Genomic DNA, 22,638 nt, shown 5'->3' with positions numbered 1-22,638 from the left:
TCTGTGAAAAAGGTCCAATGCATAGTAAGGTTTACCGAGGTCTGTCTTAGACATTCCTTCCCAAAGCATTTGTCAGGTTTACCGAGGTCTGTCTTAGACATTCCTTCCCAAAGCATTCGTCAGGTTTACCGAGGTCTGTCTTAGACATTCTTTCCCAAAGCATTTGTCAGGTTTACCGAGGTCTGTCTTAGACATTCCTTCCCAAAGCATTTGTCAGGTTTACCGAGGTCTGTCTTAGATATTCCTTCCCAAAGCATTCGTCAGGTTTACCAAGGTCTGTCTTAGATATTCCTTCCCAAAGCATTTGTCAGGTTTACCAAGGTCTGTCTTAGATATTCCTTCCCAAAGCATTTGTCAGAAGTGAAATAACAACAGATATGATTGTGTGCTGTGGTTTGTTCCACAACTAAACTAGGAGAGACAGTAACACATGCAAATGAAAAATTATTCACAGACTCCTAATTGCTAAATGAGAACTAAATGAGACTCACTTTTTTACTTGAGAAAGATTTGTAGGATGTCATGGCCTCTAAATCTTTCAAAAGATTAAAGGAAAACTTTTACGAGAAACAAAACTGACTGTGACATACAAAGCACAACAAAGTTTAAATGTTTACCATGAAATACATGTGTCCAGATTGTTATTGCAACAGAAAGGTCCCAGCATTAACTGTCTGAAATGAAACAAAAATCTGTCACTGTTGTAATGTACTTGGGCCTGTCTTGCGCTATTAATAAACACCATTCCCATCCTTAGGGAACCAGAGATGACAAGTTGAAATCTTTACACAGATATAATCGGTCTTACCAATGTGCTATGCATCAACAAAATGTAATACTAGTGCTGAATTTAAACCCAGTCATTTATTATGAATGGCTAATTAATCATTGGACGAGGGCCAATGTAATCATACATTATTGCCAGCTTCCCCACAGCATGATAATGTATCCACTGTGATCCTCAAGGAACAAAGATATTAAGATTGATATACATTGTAAAAACTGTTGACCTGCAATTGTCATCTTACAGACCGAATTATACTTCTGTTAATTTCTGAAATAACTGTATATTTAATAAATAAACAAAGGCAAATAAATGTTTGGATTCAAAAGTATTTATTACATTATTGTATTATTAAAAACAAGTTCATAAAAGAATGGAGTAATTAAGATGCTCCTGAAAAACTAAAGTCCAAACACAAAATCACAATAGATACTGTGCTGTAACCCGCACACACAAACACAAGACGAGACAGTCACAATGTCGGAGAAAACTGCTTTATTCCAACAAAGCAGGCAACAGTACAAAAACAGGGCAAATCCAGTGAAGAATGGTCAGGGTGAGCGTTAAATCGAAGCCGGGGAATCAAGATAGGGTAAAGGGGCAAATCCAGGAGAGAGTGGTCAACGAGAGCATAGGGGGTCAAAGCCGGGGTAATCAGAATAAGAATAACAAGTGGGAGCAAAAGACAGGGGAACAAGGGGAGCTGGCAAGCTAAGAGGTGAACGAGAGGAGGTCAAAACTAGACGAGACTAGTGGGGGACAAAGACACGGGAAACTAAATACAATAACCAACCACCGTGAGACGAAAGGGTAGTGATATATATAGGGGCGAGTGCAGGTGTAAACCATGACAGGTGATGAGACGAGTGCAGGTGAAACTAATGTGCAGGAGTGCAGATGACGCGAGTGCAGGTGGTCATAATGTTCTGGGGGATTGGAAACGCGTGAGAAACTCGAGGAAGGGAGATTTCCTACGAGCATGTGAGCGAGTAGGAGCAAAGTGGGCGTGAGGGCTCGAGCGAGCAAAAAGAGCGTGCGAGCTCGAGGGGGCGGAACGAGCGTGGGAGCTCGAGGGGGCGGAACGAGTGTGGGAGCTCGAGGGGGCGGAGCAAGGGAGCGGGGTTCCTGACAGTACTCCCCCCTCTAAAACGGATGGCTCCTGACGGCCGCGCTCGGTTGCGAGGAAGTGGTGCTGGACGAACCCAACAAAGAAAACACCCTGAACAGACAACCCACAAAACACACAAACAAAATTGAGGGCAGTCCAAGGGGCACAGAGGGAAATGAGACAGTCCATGGGGTCAATGGGCAAGGTCTGGGGGAACATAGCGGACAGGCGGGTGGTCGGGAGATCTAGGGGGCAGCCGTAGGGCAGAGACAGGGTCAGGGGGTCTGGAAGGCGAATGGAGGACAGGGACTGGGTCCGGGGGTCTGGAAGGTGACCACCGGACAGGAATAGGGTCCGGAGGCCAGGGAAGAGGCCACAGGACAGGGAGAGGGTCAGGAAGTCCGGGTTGAGCCGTGAAAGGCGGTGCCGTCAGAGGCGGCACTGTAGGCGGCTCTGGAGGTGGGGTTCTGGAAGGCTCTGGAGGTGGAGCCGAAGGAGGCTTTAGGGGCGAAGGCCTGAAAGGCTCTGGAGGTGGAGCCGAAGGAGGCTTTAGGGGGGAAGGCCTGGAAGGCTCAGGATGTGGAGCCAATGGAGGTGGCGCCGTGGGAGGTCCCCGAGGCGACGACCTGGCAGGCTCTGTAGTCTCGGGGGGTAGAGCCGTAGGAGGCCTGAGAGGCGGAGCCATAGAAAGCTCTGGAGTCTTGGGGAGTAGAGGTGGGGCCCTGGAAGGCTCGAGAGGCTCGAGGGGGGAGCCATGAAAGACTCAATAGACGGAGCCCTGAGAGGCTCGGGAGGAGGAGGAGCCCTGGAAGACTCGAGAGACGAAGCCCTGAGAGGCTTGGAAGGGGGTGGAGCCCTGAAAGACTCGAGAGGAGAAGCCCTGAGAGGCTTGAGGGGAGGAGCCCTGAGAGACTCGAGAGGCGAAGCCGTGAGAGGCTTGAGGGGTGGAGCCATGAAAGACTCGAGGGACAGAGCCCTGAGAGGCTCGAGAGGAGGAGGAGCCCTGAGAGACTCGAGGGGAGGAGCCGTGAGAGGCTTAAGGGGTGGAGCCATGAAAGACTCGAGGGACGGAGCCCTGAGAGGCTCGAGAGGCTCGAGGGGTGGAGCCATGAAAGACACGAGGGACGGAGCCCTGAGAGGCTCGAGGGGAGGAGGAGCCCTGAAAGACTCGAGAGGGGAAGCCCTGAGAGGCTTGAGGGGGGGAGGAGCCCTGAGAGACTCGAGAGGAGAAGCCCTGAGAGGCTTGGGAGGGGGAGCCTTGAAAGACTCGGGAGGAGAAGCCCTGAGAGGCTTGGGAGGGGGAGCCCTGAAAGACTCGAGAGGAGAAGCCCTGAGAGGCTCGAGAGGAGGAGCCCTGGGAGGCTTGGGAGGAGGAGCCTTGGAAGGCTCGAGAAGAGGAGCCCTGGGAGGCTTGGGAGGAGGAGCCTTGAAAGACTCGGGAGGAGAAGCCCTGAGAGGCGGCGCTCTGGGAGGCTCGAGAGACTTGAAAGGAAGAACCCTGGGGGGCTTGGGAGGTAGAGCTCTGGGAGGCTCGAGAGGAGCCCTGGGAAGCTTGGGAGGAGGAGCCTTGGGAGACTCGAGAGGCGGAGGCCGCGAGGGCTCTGAGGGGCGAGCAGAGGCTGGCAGAGCCGTGGAAGACTCTGGGGGCGGAGCAGAACCCGGCAGATCCGTGGAAGACTCTGGGGCGGAGCAGAACCCGGCAGAGCCGTGGAAGACTCTGGGGGCGGAGCAGAACCCGGCAGAGCCGTGGAAGACTCTGGGGGCGGAGCAGAGGTCGGTAGAGCTGTGGAAGACTCTGAGGGAACCTCTGCGGTCTTGAGCACAAGACGAGACTGGGGAGAAGGGGCCCTCTTCCTTCTCTTGCATCCTCAGCCAACAGGGGACGTGGCCATGGGGACGGTCGAGGCTACAGGCATTGGCTCGCCGACCGTGGCGGGCATGGGCGCTGGCTCATTGGCCGTGGCGGGCATGGGCGCTGGCTCGTTGGCCATGGCGGGCATGGGCGCTGACTCGCTGGCCGTGCCAGGCTTCGAGACTGGGGCCGTGACAGGCTTCGGGACTGGGGCCGTAACAGGCCTCGGGACTGGGGCCGTGTCAGGCTTCGGGGCTAGGGCCGTTTCAGGCTTCGGGACAGGGGCCGTGACAGGCCTCGTGACTGGGGCCGTGTCAGGCTTCGGGACTGGGGCCGTGACAGGCCTCGGGACTGGGGCCGTGACAGGCCTCGGGACTGGGGCCATGACAGGCTTTGGGGCTAGGGCCGTGTAAGGCTTCGGGGCTAGGGCCGTGTCAGGCTTCGGGGCTAGGGCCGCGACAGGCTTCAAGACGGGGTTGTGGTAGGCTTCAAGACGGGGGCCGTGGTAGGCTTCAAGATGGGGGCCGTGGTATGGAACGCTGGTTCAGTTTCTGCCTCCCCCGCAGTAAACGAGGAACCAGCGTACAGTAGGGCAAGGTCAATAAACTGAGCCAGGTTGAGAGAGCAGCGACCACCAGGCATGAATGATGAGGCTGGCTCATTCAGTCCAAATTGAAAAATGTCTTTCAGAGCCACCTCATCAAAATTCACCTGGTACGCCAGGGCACAAAAATCCATAATATAAGCCTCCAAGGTTTGGCTCCCCTGGCGCAAACCCAAGAGTCGGGCCGCTGGCTCCATAATGTCAAGGACGTTGTTATGAGTTACATAACCACTGCCTTACATGTAAAACCCTTGGTTCGCGTCCGATGAGCCATAAAACCTCTCCGGGGATGGAGAGCATACGGCGCTCGCGAATGCGTGGAAAGCATCAACGGGCTCAGGGGCAGACACAGGTGAAACAGGGTGAAAAATTTCAGACATAGAACATACCTGCTGCCCCTGGGCCGCGAGCGCTTGGTCAAGTTTCCACACCGTAACTCCTCGCGCTGAATGTGACGTGTTCCTCCGCTCTAGTGAGCTGCGCGAATCCTCAGCGCGATGCATTGTGACTGTCTTCGGTGAGGTTGGTTATTTGAAACGCGTGAGAAACTCGAGGAAGGGAGATTGCCTACGAGCATGTGAGCGAATAGGAGCAAAGTGGGCGTGAGAGCTCGAGCGAGCAAAAAGAGCGTGCAAGCTCGAGGGGGCGGAACGAGCGTGGAAGCTCGAGGGGGCGGAGCGAGGGTGCGGGGTTCGTGACATGTGCATAGATATTAAAATAATCTTGTAGAAAATGTGATGCTATCTCAAATCTTTTTATCATCCATGGGGTCTGTCTCTGAATTCAAAGAGGACCAATCACAGCTGTTGTGGTCTGCATCAACCAAACACTTAGTTACATTTTTGAAGAGGTGCATGTCAGGTTACTGCATTGGCTACTAATATAAATCAGCCTTAAGGAACTATTTCTACTTGATCTAACCCTTGAAATGTATTTTGTTGGTGTAATATAACATAGTGTAAATAGCATTTTTTACTTTAATTAAACAATTTAATTTAGATGTTAAAACATGAAGCACATTTTTAGGTTAACATTGTTTTCAGAGAAATGTACAAGTACCTAAAAATGGCCTTGGTTACGTTATTCTCCTCATTTTAAACAGTATGCTTATTTCAATCTCCAAAATGAAAGACTGAAAGATCTTTAAGATGTGTTCTAGGTGAGCTTATCAAGTGAAACTCTTAGGACTTCTCCAAAAGCTACATGTTGTCAGAAATCACTCTGCTATTCACAAGAAGCAGTAAAAAGGGTTTGCATACTTTTCCTGCAATGGTGTGATTGGACTAATATTTAGAATTGTTTCCCCTTTTTTTATTCCTTGAAACAGCATTCTAGAGTTGGGGTACTCGAGTTTGGACTCAGACTCGAGTCCAAGTCACGAGTCCAATTTAAATGGACTTGGACTTGTCACAGACTCGGATGCATTTTTACTCAAACTTGACATGGACTTAAGCCTTTGAGACTCAGGATTTTTTTCATAGTCCAGCCGAGTCCATGACATTTGTGATGCAATGAAATAAAAATCACAAAATTGAAATTGATGAATACATCTCTGTCTGCATGCAGCTGTATCAGCCCCTGAATTCATAGACGTAGCCAGAGTTGTTTCACTGTGTTTAAGCAAACACACATACACATGTGCATAGGCACACTCATCATTCAACCAATACGTTTGAATGCTACTTTGACTCTTGTATAACATCGACTGCCGAGGTAACTGGGATGACAAAAACATAAAGAAAGATATATATCCAATGTAATAGAAACTAAACAAGGCAGTTTCACACGACATGGGACATAACAGCTGGTAAAATTGCATGTGGCTTTTGTGCAGCCAAGATGGTGCTTGCATTGCGGTTTCATTGTGGTTAAAAGCTTAAAATCAAGAATTTCATTGAGTCACGTCACCCACACCATGTCTCTCACAGTTTACTAAAAACAGCATATAGTAATAAAAATGCATAAAAATTGTATTAATATTGGATAAGTCATTTTAGGCATAATGTATCTACACGTGTATAGGCTTCTGTAGTCTCTTTTGGTCCACGCAGTGTTGTCAGCTTGAACTAGTCCATAATAGCTTGATGAATTAACTGTGTAACTTTTTAAGTAGTCGGGGGGAAAAAATTTTATTGCTAAAGCAGACAGCAACTCTAAACAGATAAACAGCACCTATTTATTATTGATTTAATATTTTCAAAGCATTGATGAGCTGCTAAAAATACGTTCTTTAACAGCACTTGTCCACCATTCACAATTGTGAAATGTTTTGTTTATGATTTAATTATAGACTATAAAATACATGTATTATTATTCAATGACAGAGTTTGTGTATAAAGCTAAATGTTACAATATTAATTTAGATGGTTATGACGTTTTTATTGTATTTTTATTGTAAACCACCTGGTAACTTATGCACGTCTTTTTTTAGCCTACATCTCTGACACTTTTGCAGGACAATTCTGTTAAATGTATGACTCAAAATTATTATTCTCTATGTTTTTGTGGATAAATAAGAGCTCACTGAAATAAAGATTTCAGACTGATTGTAGACCAACTGCTCAAGCTGCTCAAGCAAATATCATTTTTATTTTTTTATATTCTGCAGCAGATGTTGCAAAACGCACACAGATACATCAGGGATTTAGGTACAGGAGCCGCACGCAGAACTGCCCTGTATTGTGCAGTTTCCTGCAAATTATCTAGAAAATCATATCTGTGATGACTTGGCCTTAATATTAGCAGTGGGCTTTTCCACTCAGACTCAACTCAGACTCGGCCTGTTATGGACTCGGTCTTGAGTCTGACTAAGTCCCTTTTGGACTCTGTCTCAACTCTGACTCGATTTATTAAAGACTTAGACTTGACTTGGACTCGACTAAGGTGGACTCAAACCAAACACTACAGCATTCATCAAATTGAGCTTGCATTTATTCATACTTGGTTAACCTGCTGTAATTTGAGACAATTTAATAAAGCTGCACTGGCACTGGAAGATGTTCAGGAACACAGGACACACACCTGGCTCAGAACCGTTGCCCAGTTAAACTCTGCAACAGAGCACTGAGCAGGATGTCAGGAATCTCTGATTAGAATTCTTCATTTTCCTCCCACCCACTCATCAAGTGTGTTGAGCGAGTAGTGTCAGAAGAGGAATAATTGTGTCGGATTCCTCCTTCGTCCTTCATCAAGGTGCCATAATGATGGCTGGAGGATCTAGGCCAAAGATCTGCTCTCATGCCGCCCAATATGGGCTGTAAACCAATACCCGTTCAGGAAGAGTGAGTGTGGGTATATGGGACTGGGGAGGAGGGGTAAGGGTTGTTTCCTTGGCGACCAATCCCTTTTAACTTTCAGCAATCTTTGGTAGAGCCGGGCAGTGAAAAACTGTGAAAGCAACAGCTGTTGTTTCCTCTGTTTTTGTTAGGCTACAAAGTACAAGCGTATTCTCTTAGACAAGCCAATAGGCCAGGGCTGTAAGATAACAACAAGTTAAGCGAGCAAGTTTGAAGGAAGGAAGGAAGGAAGTATTATTTCCATTAAAATGAAAACATATCTCTTAAAGGATAAACAAGGTCAGTCTTACCTCTCCAGCTAAAGAAATGTTAACAAACTGATTTGTTTAAATCAAAAACAGATATAAGCTCAGTTCACACATCAGCAAGGTTTTAAGTAGTGTTGCACTGAACATAACATAATACTAATAAAAATGTTATATATGTCATTATATAGTAGTATATGGAAGCGCCGCGTAGTTATAGCGGGAAGACTAGCAGCTGTACATCATCACATCATTAGCTGGGTAATTCCCAGCCAATCGCATGTAAGCCATTGCTTTATAAGTCTGCTCACAATCAATCACATTGCTGTTTCAGTGCGCTAACACAGGCAACCTCCACCACCCCACCACCACCAGTTGAGCTCTGTCCCGCACGGGGGTAGGCTCCTCGCCCCTGCCTCCTATCTCTGGCAGGACATGACATTTACATTTATCAAATAAATGGCATCTTAAACTTCACTCAAGTCTGCGTGTCTTCCCGATAGAAATATCATTACTTCTTCAGACTTGTTTTGCAGATGCAGGGTGAAGTCATCACCTTTTGGCTCTATTCCTTAGAAAATGAATATTTTTTTGGAACTAACAAAAAGGTTGCAGTTAGCAAATTGTTTGGAGAAAAAAAGCCAATTTGAGCAGGTTTATCAAAGAAAGTGATTATGAAAGAAAAATGTGGACAAATGTGGAGAGAGCAAGAGCACAAATAGGGTGTTATTTTGGTTCCTGCCTTAGAAGGAGGAGGAGCGGGAGGAAAAAATCAGTCAAGAGGTCCATATATGTGTCTGTTAGGAAGGATGGAGGGAATATTTGACCCTGCTCTGCTGCAGTTGTTGCCCACTGGGAGCAGGTCTGATTCATGGCAGCTGGTCCAAGAGCGAGGTATCGCTCTTCTCATTTCTAGCTTGGGTTTCTGGCAATTTTCATTGCCCACGGCTGCCAAAGCTCTTATGTCTTCTTTTTTCTCCAGCTACTTGATCTTTAACTTCCTGCCTCTCTTTCTGTCCACCAAAAAACCCTGATGTGCCATAATATACTGAAGAAACCTGGTGCAGCTGTTACCAGAGAGAGTTATTTTGTCTTTTGCTTATAAAACTACTTGTTAAGTATTTTATTAAAAAAAACTTGGTCTCTGTATATGTTACTTTATTAAAGTCTTCAACAAAAATAAATGGAATCTAAACTGCATATCTGGAGAACATTAAAGCAATAAGCTATGCATTACATAGATTTTACTACAGGAAAGTGATATCACATCTTGTAAAATCACTGTAATACAAACTTGACTGGCTTATTGTTTTTTATAAAAAATCAATATGATAAAAGACACCAAAGTTACATTTATTAATAACAAAAAATCTGCAAAAATAATTCTTCTGCAATATAATGTAATATAGTTTGATATCCAACTGTAGGTGGTTGTTGTTGCCAAGCAATACAGAAACTTGGTGAGTGTGTTTATAGTAATTTTAATAGCTTAGAACATGGCTCTTCTAATCAGAATTTGGGGTCTGAATTATTTGTTTTATAAATTGGGGTAAATTTGGGTGTGAAAGGCTGTGCCATAAAATTAGGGGGTTTTCTGTTATGTATGTAGAAGCAGAGTCTGTATTTCATGGGAATGAAGGACGAAGGTGGCCCAGACAACAGACCTCAGACAAGCCTTAAAGGGAGTTTCCTCCATTTTCTAATTTCGCATATCTTAAATACAGGAAATTCCTACATAAATAAGAGACTAAAGGGAGCTTTGAAATTATGCATGCATCCCTGAGGCATGTCGATAATGAACCACCAACACACATAATGCTTTTTTTTCATACCAAATAATTAAAATGAACTGTGAAAATAGTTCCTATTTCATATTTATTCAGTGCCTCTTTTTGTATTTGTGGTAAAAAAATATACCTATACATCTGCACTGAATTCATTCATTATGCTGAGAGCCTGTTTGTGTTTGCTATACAAAGCCACTTAAACCTGCACACCAATTTAACATATTTATAACCCCTCTGCACTCTTTCTCTCACATAACCACTCTCTCTTGGATTGTACCAAGTCAGTAACCCAAAGCATGGGTACTTTGGCATTGCCTTTGCCATGAAAGGAGGCAACATAATGGGGGAAATGGATGTGTGAAGGATGAATTCTTTCAGGACAACAACTGGGTGCAATTTGGCCCATGGCCCTGGGGGTCGACTTAATAGAGTGAGACCCTCAGCCCCCATTCAGGTTCTGAGAGACTATTAACTCTTAACAACTCCCTTGCTAGGGCTTCATTATTTATTCTGTTCAAGCTTTTCTTCACTCCTTCCCCCTCTCTGTTTGTGTTCTTCATTTTATTGTCTTTGATTGATATTGCACTTAGTTAATCCTTCGATGTTGCTCTGTTTTGTAATTCATGGTGACCACTACTGAGTGCACTCTTAACTTGATGCAGCGTGTTTGAGACGTCTGGCTATAAAGCATTATCACTTGCTTTAAAACAAGGTTTATAGGTTTCCTGGGAAGTTAACACAACATTTTGAGTGGGTAGCTTAAGATTTATCAATGAAAATACAAATACTCACTTGAAACAGCCATCTACCAGATTCTTTAACCACAGCTCTGATATGTTCAGTTCATAATACCTTCAACATAACTTGAGAGTAGTGAAAACCTGATCTTATTCTAACATGCCAACACAGATAATTTCCCTCTGTAGTATTTGTGGCTACACCAAAAAAAAAAAAAAAAGAAACAAAGAAAGAAAGAAACAAAGAAAAAGAAAGAAATTGTACAAAGAAAATAATAATTGAACTCTGGGGTGAATTTGTAGTGGTCGTAGAAGATAAATATAGGCTGTATGGTGGAATTTACATTTATTTGGCATTTGTGAGAATTTATAGGTTAACTTGTAAATTAAAGGTCCAATCTAGTGTTGGTAACCTACTCTGTAATCTAACAGCATTGGGATGAGAACTTTCAAGTTTGAAAAGTATAGATGAGTATGGAATGTTCCAGAAACCCTTCAGTGCTTAGGAATGATTTATCTGACATTTTAATGTAATGTAAATTTGTATGTATTTAGATTATACAATCTATTTCGGTAATATTTTTTAAATGCAATCCAAAATAGAAATTATAATCTGCAATATGTTTTAAATGTATATTCATAAATACATAAATGACATTTATATCTGTATTTGTGCTATTAAGTTTATATTTTATATACAGTATAAACACACAATATAGCACAGCCTTGAGTGCCTTGTTGCTAAGGACACACATTTTTGTTAAAACATTAGTTAATTATTTTACTGACAAAACTGACAAAATGTAATTAATAAACCTGATTAAAAAAATACATATAGCTGCTGTCTCATTCACTGTGCAATCCTTGCCTTCCTTTCCTTAAACAGTGTTCCTCAAACATCTTGTTTACTTTCATCTCCTCAGGGGTTAAATCCCTAAAACTACACACCAACACTCTTGAGGCAGGGGGGTGATCAATAGGAAACTGCCATTAATGACTTGTTTCTTTAAATTGGCCCTATAAATCCTGCCAGTCATCTCCTTCAATAGGAGTGAAGCTGAGATAAAGACTGAGTTGCTCTTCAGGGTCAGTGGAGCCATTGGAGTTGAAATAGCCCTCCACAGCAGGCTGCTCCTCACAGCTGCCCTGTGACCGTGGAAATTAAGCAATGCCCGTATCAGCAAGTTTTCTTCTTCTTTCTGACTCTCTTTCTACATCGATTTATCCCGTCTGCACTAATTCTTTAAAAGTTTCTTCTATTCTTAGACACAAGGATATAGTCTCAAAAAGACTCTTAGCTATAGTATTCAGTGTTGGTAAATAAACATAATGGGATAAGTAAGAATGAGGTATTGTGTGGATGTAAGTGAGAAGGGACGCATTCTTGGTCAGTGTTAAGCAAAACACACATATTGTTTTTCTTTCATGGTGGGGACTTTCTATTAACTTCAATTGTTCATATACTGAGCTAATGATATTAACTATACCCTAACTTTACTCATAAACCTAACCCTCACAGAAGCCTTTTGTCTTTTTTTTTTTCAAATTATTTTTTACAAGGTTTATTAATGTTTATCAGTTAAATTTGTGGGGACCGTTGACTGGTCCCCTCAATGTAAGTGATTTCAGGTTTTACTATCCTTCTGTATGCAAAACCTGGCCCACACACACACTGCCTCTTTTCCTTTTTTTGCCCCTGGCCTCTTCATTTGCTCAGTCTCTGTGTCCTTCGTTGCTTTCTCCTCCGACATGTGCTTGTGTTTTGCTTGTGTATGTGGGATAGTTTATTTGTCCTGTGGTTGGATAAAGAAGCCAGATGATGACTCCTGCTTCTGCGGGTGCAAGCGTGTATCTTAAACAGCTGTATGCTAACAAATTAGAGCAGGCCATGTTATGCCTGATCATTTGAATACCAGGTCAGGTTTGTGTGGTGAGAAGAGGTTATGAAAGTTTAGGAAATGCTGAGAATCAGGTGCAGGGTTGGTGGTCAAATTCAAATTCAGCTTATTTCACTTGAGAATTGAAAGGGATATTTCACCTAAAAATGAAAATTCTCTCATCATTTATTCACTCTCATGCCATCCTAGATGTGTATGACTTTCTTTTTACTGCTGAATACAAAGATTTTTAGAAGAATAGCTCAGCTCTGTTGTTCCTTACAATGCAAGTGAATAGTGACCAGATCTTTCAAGCTCCAAAAAGTGATATAAAGGTAGCATAAAAGTAATCCATATGACTCCAGTGCTTTAATATGCCTTCTGAAGTGATGCAATCAGTTTGAGAAACAGATTCAAATTTAAATTGTTTTCAACTATAAATCTCCACATTCACATTCTGATTTATAGTTATTTATAGTAAAAAAAAAACTTAAATATTGAATCTGTATAAACATGCACCTATAATATCACATCAGAAGACATTAATTTAACCACTGGTGTCATATGGATAAGGGTGTAGATTCCAGGGGGGGATGGGGGAGGTAAAAAAGTACTATAGAATATAGAAAGTCATACACATTTGGGATGGCATGAGGGAGGAGCCTAAATGATGAGAGAATTAAAATGTTTGGGAGAACTACCCCTTTAAGGTGCTGTAAGCTATTTTAATGGAATACCACTTAGAAAATGTCCCTATTACCTAACAGATCACTAAATTATGAGTCCTGAAATATCACACCTCTGTGATAGCACTATAGTCTATCTGATATCAGCAAACAAAAATGTGATTCATGGCAGGTTGAAGGCTTTATGTCTGTATGTGCATATATGAGTAGTTCTACAATGGCTAACATTGCCTGCAACATAATTGTTTGATGTTCATGTTTGCAAATATATAGTTCAAATAATAGTTCAGTTTTATTTATCTGAATCCCATGATGACAGAGGAATTCAGGAGGGATCCAGGAGAGAATGCGCATCATACACTAATGTTGTTTCTCAAACACAAAGATTGCAATCTGTTACAGCTTTATTGCTGTTTCTCATTCCCTGGAACCAGTAGACCAGCATTCCTTTTCTTCTACCCAGTTTGGGGGCTTCTCCACCCGCGTGTGCTTCCCTCCCCTGCGCTGCCTGTCAGATGGATTTTATGGCTGTTGGTGCAAAAAATGGGCTATGCTCTGCTCTAGTAAAAAACACCTCTCCCTCCATCACCTCATTATCCTCCTGAGTGAAAACAAGCGGCCAAACTTCTCCTTCATCTGCCATTATTCCCTCATGAGTGCTAGAATTTCTGCTGCTTTGCTCACCTAGTGCCAACTGTTACAGCAGGCATGGATTACTATTGCTTCTCAAGACCTCAGCTTTAAAGGAATAGTTCACCCAAAATTTTCAATTTCACCCTCATGTTTTTACAAACCCATGACTTCATTAACACAAGAATATGCATTTTTTAGCACCAGAAAAACACAAGTTCTTGCGCGAACATGTGGGCCACTGTGAACGTGCAACAGATGTCAAGATTTTCATTGAAAAATTGCTTAAATTATAGAGTGATTCTCACCAACCCTATTGCATGTCTTCTGAAGACCTAGAAGACACACAACTTGCATGGACTACTTTTCAGTGATACTTATGGGTGCTTTTTTAAGCTCTAAAGTAAGTCACTATCAACCAGGGCTGGACTGGTAATATGGCATACTGGGCATTTTCCCGGTGGGCCGACGCACTTTGGGGCCAACTGGCCATCGGGAGAACCGAGCGGGCCGGTGGGTCAGCTACGAAACGGGCTGAATGGGCCGCTATAAGCTCAAATGAGCTGCCGCTTTATGTAGAACAAACCACAAAACGGCACCACAATATGCAGAAGAGGACAGTGAACCTAAACTAATAAGTATTCAATATCAAATGCTTATGTACACAGTAGTTAAAGACACTTTAGTGGGACCAATTCTTTTTTATTACTTTTTAAAGGTGACCAAAAATGGTCCACAATCTTTACGTATATTTTACAGCACAAAAAGAAGCACCTACTGTAAGTATTGTAATTTCAAATAGACAAAATGTTATCATGCTGTTGCATAGCCCTAAAAAATAAGCTGTGAATCTTCAACTCAGTGTACATACTACCAACAGTGACCAACTATGGCAATAGCATTTCAAAATGTTATTGCTTATCTCCATCTGGAAAGATCAAGAACGACTCACTTTCAACAAATCGCACATCATTGTTTACACTCTCATTAACAAATACTATCAATCAATAACACTGGTACACTTTTTCCAGTAGCTCTAACAATACAAGAATGGGACATTGAGCTTTCTCTATTGCACCATATATGGCGTGCAAGATTTGAGAGCTGCTCTAAGCAAACTCTCAGGTAAGTGATCTCTTTGTGGCCGGTTTAATCCTTAGCTGTTGCACTCGGGCAAAAGAAGCAGACCCCTCTAGCGAGTCAGGATTGAGATCCTTTTACTCATTTCAAAGAGCTGTGAACTCAACAAAAGTCTTCCATGATGAAATCAAAGTGACAGCTAGGTGAAGAAAAACAAAATGTTTCCCCTAATGTCCAAAGAATGGAAAAACCTAAATGAATAGGAAATACAAAAATAAAAATCATGTGTTTTAGGACCAGTGCACACTTTCAATCTTACCATATAGAATAAAACTGTAACTAAGGAATAAGTCTACAGGCTAATAGCATTCTCACTATTAAATACCATGTCCTTACTTTAAAGGATTAGTTTAAATCCTACCCAATGAGCTTTCCGTTTCAATGCTTATAGCCCAGGCTCAGCCATACCAACTGTCTACATGCCTCATCACTTACCACATAATTTCCACATAATACCACATAAGTTTGACAACATTAGTCTAACCTACACTTTGACTAAAGTATTGAAAGTATCAAAATTTATGGGCAAAGGAACAGTTTCGAAATGTTGCTGAAAGCCCTGCTGTGACATTTCCTGTAGTTTCCCCCATTTTTCTTGGACACGAAACACATAACTTTTTCTTAAAGTGCCAGGAGATAATTGAAAACACAGCAAGTGAAGTGTATGGCCCAACAATTGGTTCATTATCCAGAAGAACTAATGTAAGGTAATGCAATGGTACAATGTAATTTTGGTTAAAACAGAAAGCTGCACCGACTTTTGGTGGGAGTGACTACACAACGAAACTGAAATATCTCATAAAACTTTTACTGTGCTTACTAAAATCAATTTTCTTTCTTTTTCCCTTTTTTACTTTTTCAGGAGGGACTTTGGGCTGATAGACTAACAAAACGTCATGATAATCTTAATTTGTTTTTTTGTCAGTTATCATTTTCATTTAATGAAATTGAATAGCTGTCACAGTTGGTCACATAAATCCTAACATCCCACTTCAAAACACACACTAAATTGATTATTCTTTGCATAAAGGGATCAATTGGAAACGCATTTTTACTCTGAAATACACTACCATGGCAGCACTCTCCATCCATCTCTCCTCTGCACCTCCACACACAATACCTCTCCAGGAGAGTTACAGGAAAAATTCATCTTTTAATCAAACAGGCCACACTGATATGACTAGTTTAGTTGCTTGATTTCAATTGTTGCATTCTAAGAGACCTCTCATTATTTCATACAGCACATGCTGGGCTCTTTTGCGCAAGCTGAGACTGACTGCAAGAGAGCTTCAAGAAAAAAAAATAGGGTCTTCAACTACCCCCCAATGCTTGAGGGAGTATATAGGAAGGAGTATGAGGAACAGGGGCCAGTGGATCTTTCCCACATGCTACCCCGTGGTTCGGCTCTGAAGAGGTGTCAGCTAGAGCTAGAGGAATGAAGTGCATGAACATTTTGCTGCTGAACTGTTATGTGCTTAACATTACCATGACAAAAGTGCCACTCGATTTCTCCATTTAGCCAGCTGAAGGGCCCTTGTCCTCACTCTAATAAAACATTTTGCAACCATCACCCCCATTTGAAGACCCCGGAGACAAGAGTGAGAGAATGAAGTGTGGTGGGTTTTAACAGCATGGAGTGGAGAGACAGAAATGGCCTAGCTGAACATGTTTAAAAGACATGAAGGCAACATCCAAATATCTTGAGAGTTTGTTAGAAAAATATACAGTGTCTTTAAAAAATGCACCTTCAAGCCCCTGATGAAATGAAAAAATGAAGAAATTTTCCCTTTGTGGCAAACATTTATCAACAATCATGCAAGCCATTAGATGATACAGAGAACATGTCAAAAATATCTGCACTTTCTAAAACTAGAGTATAGAATGGCCAAAAAAGTCAAATACGTAAGGTAACATTTAGAACATATTATAGTATAGTATTTTTTTTAAATGGTTAACAATACAAGTTTGGGAACACTGTAAAAAGTTGACCTTTACAAATTACCTTTTTACAAGTTGAACTGTTTAAATATGCAAATTAATTCTTATTAATATGTTATGTAAAAAAAAGTAAGCAATTCTTAACTAATTCAACTCTCAGCAAATTCCACTATAATTTTCAAGAAGATAAACTTGGATGTTGGTTTGATGTGATTTGCTTTTTTCCAGACATGTGGTTTTAACAACAGTCTTTCTTCATAAGTGTAATTAATTTTCACTTCAGCTGACTGGCATGCTACAGATAATATATATCCTTAAAATAATTAATCACATCCTGACATGAAAATGTTAACTTTATTTAGACCACACCCTTCCAAGAGTAAATGTCTGATGGTTTTCCATTTTAGTATCTAAAAAGATCAATCCACATTAAATAAATATTCCATGTTCAGTACAAGTTAAGCTCAATCAACTGCATTTGTGGCATAATGCTGATTAAACACAAAAAATAATTTTGACTCGTCCCTCCTTTTCTTTAAAAAAAAAGCACAAATGGAGGTTACAGTGAGGCACTTAAAATGAAAGTGAATGGGGCCATTTTTTGGAGGGTTTAAAGAAAGAAAACTGAAGCTATTATTTTATAAAAGCACTGACATTAATTCTTCTGTTAAAACTAATGTATTATTTGAGCTGTAAAGTTGTTTAAATTATAATTCTTTACAGTCATTTTAGGGGTTGTTAACATTATATCATCATGGAGATGAAGTTGTAAAATTAGTTATAACTTTACACAGGAAAGGTTAGTAAGTGATTTTATCACATTAAATTCATGCTTACATGCATATTGTTTATATCTTGTGGTTATACTTTTAAAACAGTGAGTTTTTTGACGTTTATGGATACACTTCCATTGTAGGTGCCTCACTGGTACCAAGCTTTTTGCTTTTTTAAAGAAAAATGCCACAAATGCTGTCGATTGAGCTTAACTTTTATTGAAAGGAATATATTCCTTTAAGTGCAAAATATAGAAGTTGTTACAAGATAATACATTTGCAGTGCATGTTGTTCTGCTACTGTCTCTCAGTCAATTTAGAAAGAACTAAAGTCCTGCTTTATTTACGGTAGTGGCGTGCAGACATAGGCCTTTCAGCAAAGACGATTGAAAAATAAACACACCTCTGTCTGTCTTGGCCCAGAAGTAAGACGGTTACCCCAGGAAAAAGCCACTCGCTTTTGTGTTCACATTCTAAAGATATCTAAATATCAGAGTTAATGCCTTCAGCAAACACTTCTATTGGCTAAGTCATGTGTCAGCACCTCAAGCTCCTTCTGTGTGCGATACTTAATCTGTTCCTGAAAAGCTCTGCTCATAGCTATAGCATAATCAAGATTTAGCATTGCAAACCAATCATGGCCTTAGGTGTCAGCACGGTGGAACTTCACAAGGACACTATGAAATATAGCAAATATATATATATATATATATATATATATATATATATATATATATATATATATATATATATATATATAAATAAATAAATCACACACATACTCAGTTTGAATCTTTGTACTTTAGTTTTTATGCCTTCTATTAAAAGAACATCACTGAGGCAGTCATACAGTGGATTTATACATTTCTACACAGTAAATAGTTCATCTTTGATAACACATTTAAAATTTTCTCTGAAATCTGTACACTGTACAATATCTTAAAAAGAAAATAATTACACCAAACATTTAACTTCCCTTTAAAGCTGGAATAATCACCCTTTGTTTTGAATGTTACTCTTGATAAAAATAAAGTTTTCTCTGGTGAACCTCTAGTATTTTCATAAGGTGTATCAAATCTACAGATTACTCGCATACTAGCTAATATAGAGATCTACTCTTTATTGATTCCAGCATTCAAAACACTTTATACAGAGGTTACTTGTGCAAGGTCGTTTGTAACTTTATAAAAAATACTTTACATATTTTAAAAATCTAGTTTTACATTGGCAGTGCACAGCTTCGTAATCAAAACATGGATTTGCTCAAATGTCTATGTAACAAAATAAACATTTCTATATCTTTTAAGGAAATAAGATTGATCGAGTTGTAGAGTCTTTTACAAAAAAATTGTATTTGACATAGGAAAATGTGTTTAAGGCAGTTGACTGACTTACAGTACCTTGTATCCCTGCTGTTAAATTACTTCAGAATAAGAATTTTAGCTTGATAACTGATAAACCTACATTAGATAAGGCATGGTTCACCTGGGCCAAATGTGTTGCAGCGGTAAATTTGCATAGTGAATCAAAGCACATATACAAAGAGACAATTTCAGGGCATGAACAACATCTTAATGTCAAGCAAATCTTTTAGGGAATGTTTCAGACTCCATTCAAGTTAAGCTCAATCGACAGCATTTGTGGCATAATGTTGATGCCCACAGAAGTTATTTCAACTTGTGCCTCGTTTACTTGGGGCCAGTCTTTAAACGTTAAAATACACGCTGTTTTAAAAGTATAGCCACATGCCGTAAACATTATATAATTTAACATTAATTTAGTCTAATACAATCAGGGATTTACCTGCGTTACAGCATTTACCAAAGTACAGAATTTACCAGTGTTATGTTGTCATGACAACAAAGTTGTAATATTGGATATAACTTTACACATCTTAAGGATAGTAGGTGACTTTATCATACTAAAATAATGTTAACACGTATAATATTGTGGCTATAATTTTGTGTATTTGAATGTTTATTGACTGGCCCCATGGACTTACATTGTACTGTACTGCGATTTTTGCTTCTTTTTCAAAAACAAAAGAAATTCAATTTTTTTTTTATTTATTTTTAGCCTACAAACAAGGGACAAGTCTAAATTATTTTTGTGGTAATCAATACCATGGCACAAATGCTGTCGATTGAGCTGAATTTGTACTGAACCTGGTACATTCCTTCAACTTGTAGCCTACTCTTTGGAGACGAATTCGTCATACGACAAAATGCACTATTCCCGAACAGCTGTAGGAGCAGATTAATAACTCGACTTCAAAGTGATCAAGGAAGCGGCACAATAGCCAAAATGGATGCCACCACAGTCAAAACAGAACATGCCACATACGCAGAACCTGTGTTCCCCTTGGCCTCAAACTCCAATGGATAATCTTCATCATCCTGGTCATCATCGTCCAAACCACTGGAGCCCTCTTCATCCACGGGAGGAGAGTCAAAGCAAAGGGTTTTCATACTAGTTTTGATAAACTCGCAGATAGTGCGCTCTGATCCGTCACAGACGCAAGTATCCAATTGTTGCGCTTTGGGGAGTTTTCGCATGTACGCGATGACATTGCGGCAAGGGTTCGAGCAGCTGGAGCCGCTGAAGAGTTTCCCGCAGTGAATTAAATATTCGCCCATCGCGCTTCGGCACTGGCTGTCCCTCTCGCACTGCCGCCGGGCTTCGGTGCAGCCCATGCTGCTGGTTTTGGGTAGGCACGGCTCGATGGCTCGTTTGGTCTCAAGGCAGCGGGGGTCCGAGGAGCAGCTGCAGTCCTCCAGCGCCGGACCGTTTTTGGTTAAGTTTAACTGAACCAGCGAGGAGATGCAGTGACTGGGACATTTCCTCCTCTGGCCGGTCAGGATGGGGTCACAGGCGTGCAAATACTGATCATAGGCGTAATGGCACTCAGACTCCGACTGACAGTTCAATATCGCTTGCCAACAGATCAACCGACGGCCGTGGTGGTTGGGGGCTGCGATGGAAAAATAAGTCAAACATACAAACACACAAGCGAAAGGGCAAATCAGTGTGCGCGCACCCCGAACCAAACCTGCACAATTTGCCATGTCGAAGGCGGTAACAGTTTGGCTGGCGTCAGGTCAGTTTTACACACGCATATTTCATTGTTCCATTACAGCTTGTGAGGGAAAATCCCTCAGCTCAGACCATGCATTGAATGATTAAGATGTTCCTTTATGTTCAAGATTGCAAGGTCCATCCAAAAGAAGAAAACAATAGTTTTTGTGCTGGTCTGATCAGTTACAGTATATTTCCACAGATACGTTAATCTATAAAGATTTTCGCGTAATCCATAGTTGTTCGTTGTTTGTTTTAAGGAGCCTGGTTTGTCAAAAGTGCTATTTCCAGCAAACGGTTGGTTCGCTCCATCTTTCCGGTTCGTGTCCGTGTGACAGTGTGCTGATTCCTCTTTCTTGTGGGCAGAAGTGAGGAACTCAGGGGCTCTTCCCCTCGCTTCTCCCACTCACGTTCAAATGTGCTCGCTGACTCCAAGCATATAAAGTTCTCTTGCGATTTCACCGACTCGTTGACCGAAGTGATACATTCACCGAAGTGATACATTCACGGGTGTGCGTTTGTCGTCCGTCATATATTGTACGCATCGGGACGCAAACAGATAATAAACACGAGGAAAGCGCAGCGTGTTCAAATTCACACACTGGCCCCTTTCTGACCCGCTAGTTTTGCTTTATCCACTCTACTCCTGCGGAAGTTTTGTTGATTCCTATTGGTCAGACCGTTTGTTGTTGCAAGTCTCGAAGTAGGGGGCGGGAGAATGGGGGTGGGGCAAGATGGGTCAGGAATGGTCTCTCCAAAAGGTTTAGATAACCTCAGAGCAGAAAGTGAGTTAGAAATCAAAAGAAGAGACCAACTTTAATGCTGTTTGTCTGACTTGGTTAGATGTGTATGACGTGCATTCTTCAGTAGCATCAAAACATTGAAAAAGGCTGAAGTGTTATTAAATGACATAACTGTAAAACATTATTTTGTGGCTAAGTAAATGTACGAGAAAAGATTAAGTACTTTCTACAGTGAATAAGTTAGTTTAAGTGTGAACTTGAAAATATTAAGTAACTTCAAACAGGTAAATTGAGTGCTCTAGCTTTATAAGTAAATATTATCTATGATTGTTTCTTATCTTTATAATGCATCATCATGCATGAATCCTAAAGGAAAAAAAAACCTTTTCATATTTATTTGCTTATTTGAGTCAATTTCACAGGTTTCACAGGTACATAAAATAAGTCAATTTTACTTAGCTTTTTCAAAGCTGGTGTTCCCAGCATGTCGAATTAAATAGTTAATGAGCTTGCATAGTTTTGGTTGGTTGTTACGTTTGGTAACTTCTTGTTTTGTGAATTCTGAAGTAAAATTTCTACAAAAATTCTGTTTATGATCAAAACAATTATCTATTGATTATTACCGTCATCATGTTTTATGCACCAAACTTTGAGGTCTTTGTGCACAGCTCTGGAGTTTGTTTTTATTGCCATCAAAGCATGGTGATGTTGTCTAATAGACTACAAAGCATTTAGCTTCCCTGTGGAAGGCTCCTGTGTGTCATGTGGTACATGATTAAGCACATTAAAGAAAGCATTGAAATGTCAGTACACTTCTAAAGCTTGGCTTAATTCAGTGCTACATTGCATACAGTAAGTAAAATGTAACAAAGAGTGAGTTAAATTGACCTGAAACATACTATTACACAGTAAATTTTACTTGAGAAGTTCCAATTAAGGCCACCAAGAATTTTATGTAGCTTTCACTTGAAAATATGGTCTGTAAAATTTACCAGCAATATCTGTGTGAAAATAGTTTCCTATGCTTTTTTAAGTAAACCACTCTCCAGATTTTTGGAGAATGTTGCTAATTGTTCTCAAGGATGCCTACACATTAGAGTTTACACTGCCTCAAGAACACAGCACATTCATAGATTTTAACAGGGTTGGTGTGTCGGAAGGATAGAGGGAGAAAAATGCAAGAGTTTGAGATAGTGACACTCCTTCATGCAACCTAAAGTTGAGGACATTTTAACTTGTGCTGCAGTGCACTCTGACATAGGCATGCACTGACCAATGAGAATCTCGGAAAGGCAAGACTATCTGCGCTGTGAAAAAAAAAAAAAAAACATGGACAAACTCATACATGTGTTGTACACATTCC

The 22,638-nt window shown here is 41.1% G+C and overlaps 1 protein-coding gene across 1 annotated transcript; it reads right to left on the bottom strand.

The window, feature by feature from the left end:
* Positions 1–18,255: 18,255 nt before the first annotated feature.
* On the bottom strand, positions 18,256–21,163 carry LOC127627586 (growth arrest-specific protein 1-like). The gene has a single exon (XM_052104026.1). The coding sequence runs from the start codon at positions 20,520–20,522 to the stop codon at positions 19,737–19,739; it is 786 nt and encodes a 261-aa protein (XP_051959986.1). The 5' UTR covers positions 20,523–21,163; the 3' UTR covers positions 18,256–19,736.
* Between the last annotated feature and the right edge of the window lie 1,475 nt (positions 21,164–22,638).

This window comes from Xyrauchen texanus, chromosome 3 (assembly GCF_025860055.1).
Source record: "Xyrauchen texanus isolate HMW12.3.18 chromosome 3, RBS_HiC_50CHRs, whole genome shotgun sequence".
In the NCBI taxonomy this organism is placed as follows: domain Eukaryota; kingdom Metazoa; phylum Chordata; class Actinopteri; order Cypriniformes; family Catostomidae; genus Xyrauchen; species Xyrauchen texanus.
Note: the sequence above shows the minus strand (reverse complement) of the source record. Positions and strands in the feature narration are given on the sequence as shown.